Source organism: Danio rerio, chromosome 19 (genome assembly GCF_049306965.1).
Source record: "Danio rerio strain Tuebingen ecotype United States chromosome 19, GRCz12tu, whole genome shotgun sequence".
NCBI lineage: Eukaryota > Metazoa > Chordata > Actinopteri > Cypriniformes > Danionidae > Danio > Danio rerio.
Window position 1 is genome coordinate 46,171,370 of NC_133194.1, and position 11,131 is coordinate 46,182,500.

The window sequence follows — 11,131 nt, forward strand, 5'->3', positions numbered from 1 at the left end:
AGTAGGAGGCCTTGGGGAAGACTCAGGACACGCTGGAGGGACTATGTCTCTCCGCTGGCCTGGGAACGCCTTGAGAAGTTGGAGGAAGTATCTGGGGAGGGGGAGTTCTCTCCTAAGACTGCTGCCTGCAAGACCCGGCTCCTGATAACTAGGTGAAAATGAGATGAAAAAAAAAAAGTTATTTTTTTAATGTTTAGAAATACTCTTTAATCTGCTTTTGTGAAACATCATTCATTCGTATAACTTAAATCACTTTGCTTCAAATAGGTATAGCTATCAAGCATTAAAGCTATTATGTCGCATAGACAGTTTAATCGGGATTGACAAAGTTGAGGATGTTGCAACTGTCTCCAATTACAAAATTAATTTAAAAGCTTGCCATATTAACAATGTACGATTTAAATTAGATCAGTTTCAATGTAACTTAATTTGAAAAAAATCTTTTCTTTGCTTTAATTAATTAATTTCAAAGTTCAAAGAAGTAGTTTAGTTAAGGTTCGGTCTGGATTTTCAGTAAAATACTATTAATATATATATATAATTAATATATATATATATATATATATAAATGGCAAATTTAACACATTAATTTAATTTACATTTAGTCTGTTTACCATAAAAATAAAAGTCAACCTGATTTTTATTTTTATTATTACAATTTAATAAATGTTACAATGTTTGACTTTGTGTGTTTAAGGTTAAATTCTGCATATATTTTTATATGTACACATATTATAGCAATGTGGGTGGGTGTCCAACAGATGTGGGTTTATTAAAAAAAATTTGGGGGAAAAACTGTCTCTGAGAAACTAAAGGAAATGCAAAAACTGTCCCCACTCTACCCTACATTTGATGCATAAATTCATATAACAAATAAGTGCATCATGTATCTTGATTTTATAGTGTTTGTATATTTATACTACAAAACAAGGCATAAGTATTGACTGAGCATGTATGTATGTATGTATGTATGTATGTATGTATGTATATATATATATATATATATATATATATATATATATATATATATGTGTGTGTGTGTGTGTGTGTGTGTGTGTGTGTGTGTGTGTGTGTGTGTGTGTGTGTGTGTGTGTGTGTGTGTGTACTCACCTCCATGTGGTTAAACTTTTTTTCTGTTGAACACAAAACAAGACGGAAATCAGAAAACAAGCAGCTATTGACATCCATGGTGAGGAAGAAATTACTAAGGAAGTCAATGGCTTTTTAATTTCTAGCCTTTTACAAAGTATCTTATTTCATGTTTAGCAGAAGAATAAAACTCAAATAGGTTTAAAAAGTAAATGTAAATGAATAAGTAAATGATGACAGAATTTTCATTTTTTTAGGTGAATTATCCCTTTAATCTCAAATATATTTAATAAAAAAATAGATATATTAGAAATGCGTACAAAATATTTGAGAAAAAAAAGAAAGTTCCAATATAATCTAACAAAAGCTCCTTAATACTTTCTAACAAGATCGTCTATAGTGTCTTACAAGTGTTTTAAAGAATTACAGCAGTATTAATACTAAACCGGCAGCTCATATTTGATAAGGTAATTGCAGTTTACCAAATTAACAGTTAAAACTGGAGCCGGTAGCTCTGCTCTCTGTTACCGGCGGGTTGCGTCATGCTGCGCCGGCGAGGTGATGCAACAGTCCGGGTCTGTGTGTTCAGTAGCCACGCCTCCTGCCGGTGCGTTTCCTGCTTTCCTAAAACTAATGTTACACTCCAACAGGCACAATGAAATCATAAAACACAAACCCTGCGGGACTTAACTTCATCTTTATTCTGTTTCACCTGAGTCTACCGAACACATAAACACGTCTGATGAAGGTGAGTTTAATATTCGGTCAGACAGACTGAGCCGGTGAATTCAGGCGTTTAACGTTAGTCAGGCATCTTCGTAAACGGCTCACAGGTGAAGTTTATCGTCGGTGCTTTTATACCTGAATTCTCGTTAACGTTAGCAGTATTCGTTATGGTTTTGTCGTTACGAGTCGGTCAATGTCTATGTGAGGCTTTAGTTGCTGTTTTGAGTGAATCTATCATTTCACTTGTTGTTGTTTACGAGTCGGATTGAACCAGTCTGAACAGTTTCGAGTTCGTTTCCGCCACCAAAGTAAGTAAAATGATAAACAAATACGTTTTAATCTCACGAGTATGTTATATTTTGTTCCAGTTTAAGATTTTAAAACCTTTACCCCTCACAATTCATTGAAATGAGTAAGATATAAACAGATATGTACATTTGGAGGCTAATAAATCAAATTAAAATGCAGAATTTTGACTTTATTTCTCACAATTGTAACTGTTAAAAAGTAAACAAATGTAGGAAACAAATATTTGCTTGCTAAAATATATAAACTTGATTAACATAATAACTAATGTATTAGTTTGATTAATGAGACCAAAAGAAAGCTTGAAATGTGAAATATTTCAATGAAATATTAGATGTTGTTATTATTATTATTATTATTATTATTATTATTATTATTATTATTATTATATTATATAAGACTTGATTGTGTGACAATTTTACCAACATAAGATAAGTTTATTTCAAAAATAAGTTTGGTGACACGGGGGCTCAGTGGTTAGCACTGTTGCCTCACAGCAAGAAGGTCGCTGGTTTGAGTCCCTTGGCATTTCTATGTGGAGTTTGCATGTTTTCCCCGTGTTGGCGCGGAGTTTCCTTCAGGTTTCCCCCCACTGTCCAAAGACATGCGGTATAAAGGAATTGATTAAATTGGCTGTAGTGAATGTGTGTGAATGTGTGTGTATGGATGTTTCTCAGTAACGGGTTGTAGCTGGCAGGGCTTCCACTGTGTAAAACATATGCTGAATAAGTTGGCAGTTCATTCCACTGTGGCGACCCATGAATAAATGGACTAAGCCATAGGAAAACTAATGAATGAAGAATAAGTTTATTTTTAAAGCCCGTAATGAACCCTTAAGGACTGCTGAATCATTTTCAAAACGAACTGATTTGTGCAAATGACTCACTCTCATGTATTTTTTACTAAGCAGTTATCAGCGTGAAACAATAGCTTTGTTCCAGCTGTATGATAAGAGATATTAATATCTCTCTGATTGTGCTCATATTTTCCAAAACTTTTCATCTGGATTTTTAAGGCTTTTTGTATTTATTTTTTCCTCAGGACGAAGCAGATGACCTCCCTGAGGTGTTGCCTTCCGGGCCCAGTGCCTTTATTCCAACTGAAGAGGTGTGTGTTGTGCATGACTAGACCACAACAAACTAGAACAACTAACTAGTGTGATTTCATTTTAAAAAAAGATCTAACCAAAACAAACTTAAAATGGAGTTTATTACAAGCTTGCTTGTCAGGGTTGAGAGATGGTTAAACAAATAATTGATTTTGAATTGTGAATTTATAAGTCAGGAATAACTGATGATGGGCCATTGAATTATTAAAAAGTGGTCATGTGCCCACATCACAAAGCATAGTGGCTGTTCCACCTTGGGTGTGCATTATTTTTTAATTTTTGTCAAATGAGTTTTATTGAATACACAGATTCACAAAGAAAATGATTCTCTGTCCACATATAACATAGGCAAAGCAAAATAAAAAAATAAAAAAAGGAAAAACTATATAAAAATCATAATAATAAATAAACAAAACACCCACATTACAAGCCAACTTGTTACAAAGACCTGGGGTCTGTTCTTCGTAGCTGGTTTACTCGGTTAGCTGAATTTGGATATTGACGATTTGACATGATCCAGGATCGTTCAGTTCTTTAAAACTCATCTGAGACTTGTTGTCATAGCAACAGTTCTGGTAGCTCAAACCTGGTCGGAAGCAGGCTCATTCATATAAACAGGTTTAGATTGGGTCATTTCAAGCAAGGATAATACTGAAAGTATATACCAAATGCTGATGTTTTCTTACAGTAGTTATATACACTTGGCAAAATAGTAAATATAATTTTTTTTAACTATATATATATATATATATATATATATATATATATATATATATATATATATATATATATATATATATATATATATATATATACACACACACACACACACACACACACACACACACACACACACACAAGTAAAAAATATACATATTAATAAAACTTATGCAATCTGGCCACCTGGTGACTCAAAGAGAATATTTATTGATATGAACTTTTTAGTTACAAACGCGTACATGCACAATATTCAACTATTTTTCTAAAAAGGATAATCATTTATGCAGTTATGCACGTGTTTTGACCGCTAATATACCAATCAATTTAAATCATCAATTGATGCTTCGCAAAAGTTGCAGACACATTTAACGGTATAAAAATGCTTTTTGATTATTAATTTATGCAGTTATTCCTAACACCGATTAAAAAAAACTTAAGTAGGCCTAGGCTACTATAATAAAGAAAATCTTCTCTAAATGTAGAACTAAATGCACTGATATGCATTGAAACACTTGATGAATACTCTCGACACATGAAAGAACCAAATTAGCCAGAGATCAGCTATCAAGATTAAAAGATCTAGGATCTGCCAAATCATCTTAGATCATTTAAGCGAGGTACAAAGAACAGACCCCTGTTTGAACAACAGAGTATGGTGACAAAGCATATTAAAACATGAACATATGCATAATAAAACATATTAATACAGAAATTATGCATTATTCCGCAACATTTTATCCGTTACCTTGAAGAAAAGCATTACAAATTTGTAATGTAACCTAGAGCTAATTACTTCAAGCCACAGTTTACATGTAGGGAATTTTTTTTTCCCAAACAGTTGCAGTAGCTTTAGATTTATGTTGTGTATTTGACAACAAATGCGTTTGTTCAGAGAATCCCTGATTTAAAAGCATTGGATCCGGTTGTAATTGCAACTTCAACACCTCGGGAAGCGCTTCTTAAAATCCATTCCATGATTCTGTATCTTAGGTGTGCCTTATTTTTTAATGATACAATGGGCTGGAGTTAATTATTTTATTATACCATTGTTACCACACCTAAAGACACTGTTCACTTTTTGTATTTCAGACATTTTTTTGTTTATTGTCCTCAAACCAGTCCTGTGTGTGGGACTATTTTTCTTACACATCTCACCCAAACGTTTAGTTTTGCTATTTTTATTTTATTTCATTTTTTGTAGGCATTGTACTTTTAAAATAATTGACATCTTTCAGTGTAGTGACATGCAATTGTCGTGCAGCCAATGTCTGCTTGGAACTAGTTTATCTGAAAATAACCAATCAGAATCAAGCATTAAACAGCCCTGCAGTATAAATAGTATCATTGCCGTTGTTTACAGGACAAAACTGAGTTTTTGATTGTTCTTTTGAGTCAGATTCTGGAGGAAGGATCCACACATGAAGTGATGTCAGACGTTTTGTTGTCAGAAGGACGTGCTGATCATATCAACATGGTGATGGGGCTTCATCCCACCTACCTGGCCTGTTTCCAGCGCACACAGGATGCTTTGCTCCAGCTGGACGGCCCACTGCCCTTATCATGGAGACATTATATAGTCATTTTGGTGAGATTTATAGCTGAATTTGGTGCTTTACAGAAGTTAAATGGGACGTTTTATGTGACTACAAATCCAGTCTTCTGTTGCATGCATGGATTTTTGATAGTAGTATGGTATTAATGTATGATATGGTTATAGTATAATTGTTGTATGTGTCTCTTAAATAATCTCAACAACAACTCCTGTCCTATGGATTTATAGTGGCAAAGAAAACTTATCTTACGGTTTTGAAAATTGACAGAAATGCCACCAGTTATACTTGGGTTGGAAGAAATTATTAAGGTTATACATCTGAGGAAAAAAATTGATTCCTGCTGGTGAGAAGGTTGATAAGGTTTGATCTTCTCTTCTCCTGTATCATAATGCTGTAACATGATTAATCATGCTGTGTTGACTGTACTATCAGTGTGACATAATTTGGCCCCATGGGTGGGAGGCAAGGGGTTGTTTTGTTTTATGTTTGCTGTACTTATTTTATTTGCTTTTATGTTTATTTATCTTATCTTTTCTTTTACTTTTTTATCCATATTTTTTGTAATAACTAAAACCATGGTATGTAAAAAATATCACTTGATTTTAGATCAAAAATCTTTAGAACATGAAGTAAAGATTCAATTCATTTTTATTTCTATAGCGCTTTTACAATGTAGATTGTGTCAAAGTAGCCTCACATAAAAGATTATAGTGAATTAAAACAGTATCAGTTCAGTTTTCAGAGTTTAAGTTCAGTTCAGTTTAGCTCAGTTCAGTGTGGTTTAATATTTACTGCTGAGAGTCCAAACGCTGAAGAGCAAATCCATCGATGCGCAGCTCCACAAGTCCTGAACCATGCAAGCCATGGTGCGCTGTTCAGTTTAAGAATCGCTCTCGCTCAGCACAGTGGAGAATTCTTTATATCACTTTAGTCGTTTGGGATGCAGTGACACGCTGTCAAATATTTCGCCGAACAGATCAGCCACTTTTAACACGTATAAACAATCATAAAGTCCTTGGCTGCTGGAGTTAGGAGGTTTGCTAAAGGTGCAGCTGTCGTGCAGTGAGGGGTTTGCATCTTTAATAATCTACGACAGTTTGCGTTCATTGAAAAGTAAGAATGATTGATAAATCTATAAGAAACAGCCCTTTAAAAGTCACGTCATCAGTTTCAGGCTTAGGCACGCTTTGCACTCACACTACAAACAAACCGCACCAAAGCCTAAGTAATCGGCGCTCAGGCACACCTATTCCAACCAGGCCAGGGCTGATCAACTGAACCGTCCCTGAGCTCGATTCAGAGCACTCGCACTTCTCAAACGGTCCGGGAATTTGGCCTAGGCACAGCTCAGATAGTATAACGTGAGTGTGCCCTTAATTTGGACAATTTTATACACAGGTTTTTCAGTATTTGGATATTTTCAGACCCTCAGTTTTCTGCAGAATTTCTAATGTTGTCTCTTGGCAAAATGTTTTCCTATCCTAACAAAGTATACAATGATGGAAAGCTCACTTGTTTGGCTAATGCATGAATCTCAGTTTACGCTTATGTCTGGTTTTGTGGTCCAGTGCCACAGATGAGCATGTGTACAATTGTTTGCTCTTCTGTGAATTTATTTAATTATTGTTTCCAAATGTTTCCCAAATGATGTTTAACAGAGCAAGGAATTGTTCACTGTAATACCTATATTATTTTTTCTTCTGGAGAAAGTCTTACTTTTTTCACTTCAGCTAGAATAAAAGCAGTTTTTAAATTTTTAAAAACCATTTTAAGGTCAATGTTGTCAGCCACCTTAAGCAATATATTATTTTCAATAGTTTACAGAACAAGCCATCGTTATACATTAACTTGCCTAATTACCTTAGCTTGCCTTATTAATCTAGTTAAGCCTTTAAATGTCTCTTTAAGCTAAATACTAGTATTTTGAAAAATATCTAGTCAAATATTATTTACTGTCATCATGGCAAAGATAAAAGAAATCAGTTATTAGAAATGACTTATTAAAACTATTATGTTTAAAAATTTGTTGAAAAAAAATCTGCTCTCTATTAAACAGAAATAGGGGAAATATACAGAGGGAGGCTGATTATTCAGGAGGGCTAATAATTCTGTATGTTATATATACACAACAGTACTTTTCTCTGTGTGTTCTGTCCAGGCGGCTGCTCGTCATCAGTGCTCGTATCTCGTGCAGCATCACAGCTCCGCTTTTCTGCTTGCCGGTGGAGACGAGTCCTGGCTGCGGGGAGTTCACTGTGCACCACCGAAAATACAGCATCTGCAGACACTCAACAAACTGCTGGCACACAGACCCTGGATCATCACCCAGGAGCACATACAGGTAGCACATACTGGTCTTCAGTGCTTGGGAAGATGCTTTTAAAATGTCCTTTCTAAGAGACAAGTGATTAGTCTAGTTAGGCATGGGCTCGTATAAGATTTTGACAGTATGATAACCTTGGATTAAAAAATATCACAGAATTGTAATTACTGCTCTAAAATAGATTCTAAAATATCTGGGTAAAAAAAAAAAAGTTTGACATTTAAAAAGAACATATTTTAGGGTAGTATTTACAATACCGTGAAACGTGATAGGAAACGTGACTCAAGGTTATCATACCGTCGAAATCTTATACCAGGCCATGTCTAGAAGACAATCAAATTAGCATATTATATAAAGTTATGAACTATGCATACTCACCGGCCACTTTATTAGGTACACCTGAACTGCCTGTTATCGCAAATTTGTATTCTGTTCATATTTTAGTCGCCAAACAGCTTTGAAGCAAGTAGTGAACAAATGGCAAATTCCTCCGTCAGAGAGGAAACCTTTTATCAACGCTTACATTTTAAACAAGTGGCAAAAGGAATGGGATGCATTAGAAAACAATAAATTACATGAAATCCAACCTGAAGTTTCACACAGAATTTTAAGACATTTTAAGAATCGATTTGATCAAGTAGTTTTTACCAGATGTCGTATTGGGCATACGAGAATAACACATGGTTTTTTGCGCCAAGGTGAAAACCCTACTCAGTGTTTGTGCTGCAAGACTCCTGTTACTGTAAAACATATTTTACTGGACTGTCCTGCTTTTACTGATTCCAGAAGGACTTTTTATGAAATGAACTCTTTTAAGGACATTTTTGACAAAGTGAAACCAGAAAAGATTTTAGAATTTTTATCATGTATTAACACAAAAAATCTTATTTAATTTATGTTTTATTTTGTTTGTTGATTTTTAAATTGAAAGATTTAAGTTAAAAGATTCCTGCCATGAAGATAGCCTTGGTTGCTGACATGGCACTAAATAAAAAAATACATTACATTACATTAGTCGCCAAACATATTTAGAGATTGAAAGAAAATACAATTAAATTCAAGCTTAGTTTTGTAAAATAAATTACAACCTGCAAAATTTAAATTAAATTATTATTATTTTTTTTGTTTCTTTTCTTGATTTTACCTCTTTTTAAAATTTGTATTTAATATTTTTCTTAAACACAAATTTGGCTGTACTAGTTTTTGGACCGTTATCAAAAGTTATTTTGTTAGATGAGCTCCAGATTTGGCTTCAGTACTGACTAATCTAATGTATATGCACAGATATAATATTGTATAGCTTCCTATTAAATATAGGAATTTAAAAGATAAATTTGTGAGTGGTGTACTTACATATGCTGAGCATCTGTAAGTACCTTCGCAGTCACAACAACCAGTCAGTTGTGCTGGTTTCACTGTATCTTGTTGATTCACTAAAGAATACACTCATAGCTTATGCAATGCTTGACTGAAGGTCACACAAGCTTTAAAAACATAGTTCACCTCACAAAAATGCATATCTTCAGCATTTATTCTCACTCAAGTGGTTCTAAGCTTTTATTAAAATCTTTCTTCTGTTGAGCACAGTCATGCACTATTAAATGACTGTTTTGAGGATTGTATAGGATGGGTGAAGGCACCTGTTATCAAAAGGAAAGGGAATCGCAGCGTTTTTAATATTTATTTATAAGTGTTTTCATTCCTAAACAAAGCGAAAGCACAGAACAGACTTGTGTTTAAGAGCAATGGGCGACCCCTGGTGGTTGAGAGACTGAAAATACGGGAAAATACCTTTACGTGATGATAGCGGGATATAACGGTAAAATACAGGAGAATCCCGGGAAAAACGGGATGATTGACAGGTATGCTCTGTGCTAGACTGTGTGCATATGCTAATGTGAATGTGCAAAAAAGAAGTATACTTGGACCTTACTCTCCAGAGCACAATGCCATTTGGACCGTATTCTCCAGAGCACAATGCCATTTGGACCGTACTCTCCAGATCACACTGCCATTTATTTTATGAAGATGATCTTATTCTTTTTTTTGTTGACAGGAGTTAGTTTGTCCCGGTGCGGAGGCTCGATGGTCTCTTGCGGAGCTGATTCAGGCGGTGGTTTTGATGACACACGCTCACTCTCTGGCCTCGTTTGTCTGGGGTTGCGGGATTCATCCAGAGCCTGAGCAGACAGAAGATCAGACGCTTCAGCCGTGTTCGCCCACAGACTCCTGTTGTTCAGTGCGGGGCAAGGCCAGAAATCAGCAGGAGGTAATGAATTATTGATGCTGTTTTGTTTGCTTTGTTCGGTAAATCTCTTTAATATGTACAGTTGAAGTCAAATTTATTCGCCGTCCTGTGAGTTTTCTTTTTTTTATATATTTTCTAAAAGATGTTTAACAGAGCAAGGATTTTTTTTCAGTCTTTACTATATTTTTTCTTTTGAGGAAAGTCTTATTGGTTTTATTTCAGCTAGAATAAAAGTAGTTTTGCATTTTCAAAAGCCATTTTAATAATCATCAATATTATTATCCCCCTTAAGCAATATTTTTTTTTCTGTAGTCTTCAGAACAAACCATTAATATACAAAGACTTGCCTAATTATTTTAACTTGCCTAATTAACCTAATTAAGTCTTTAAATGTCACTTTAATCTGAATACTAGTATCTTGAAAAATATCTAGTCAAATATGTGCTGTCATCATGGCAAAGATAAAATAAATCAGTTATTAGAGATGAGTTATTAAAACTATAATGTTTAGAAATGTGTTGAAAAAATCTCTCTGTTAAACAGAAATTGGGGAAAAATATATATGGGGGCTAATAAATCATGAGGGCTAATAATTCTGACTTTAACTGTATGTGTACATGTGTGTTTGTGCAGTGGTCTGAGGCTGTAAACGAGGTTAAGCTTTTGATGGAGAGGATGATGATGGTTCAACAGCAAGGTGAAGAGTTTACTCAGGAGGAGATGGTCACTCGCTTTGAAAGAGAGAGAACGGAGAGTTTGCTGGAACCTGCTGATGGTAGGAACATGCAGATGTATAACTTCCACTGGGTTCGAATAGTTTTTCTTTTAGATAGGAGTGTGTGCATTATTTCCCATCTGCAGTAATGTCATTATTGTTGACATGTTTCAGTCAAAAAAAATGTCATGTTGTGAGTGTCTAAAAGCAGTGACTGCTTGATGAAGCCTGCTATAATGCAGTTGGAATTCAAGTTATGAAAGACAAAAACATTAGTGATGGGTCGTTCATGAACGATTTTGTTCATTCATCCACGCGTGCGCACATTTGTGCAGGAGATATC

General features: G+C 34.7%; 1 protein-coding gene across 2 annotated transcripts in view; it reads left to right on the plus strand.

The window, feature by feature from the left end:
- The first annotated feature begins 1,678 nt into the window (after positions 1-1,678).
- Positions 1,679-11,131, plus strand: part of sesn2 (sestrin 2) — a 16,295-nt gene continuing 6,842 nt past the window's right edge. The window contains exons 1-6 of one of the 2 annotated variants that reach the window (NM_001079975.2): positions 1,679-1,837; positions 3,163-3,228; positions 5,346-5,534; positions 7,661-7,843; positions 9,882-10,094; positions 10,707-10,848. In NM_001079975.2, the coding sequence (NP_001073444.1) occupies positions 1,832-1,837; positions 3,163-3,228; positions 5,346-5,534; positions 7,661-7,843; positions 9,882-10,094; positions 10,707-10,848 (799 nt within the window). In that variant the 5' untranslated portion in view covers positions 1,679-1,831. Of the gene's footprint in view, positions 1,838-1,972; positions 2,124-3,162; positions 3,229-5,345; positions 5,535-7,660; positions 7,844-9,881; positions 10,095-10,706; positions 10,849-11,131 lie in introns of those variants that run through there. The other variant, XM_073930447.1, reaches the window with a different exon arrangement.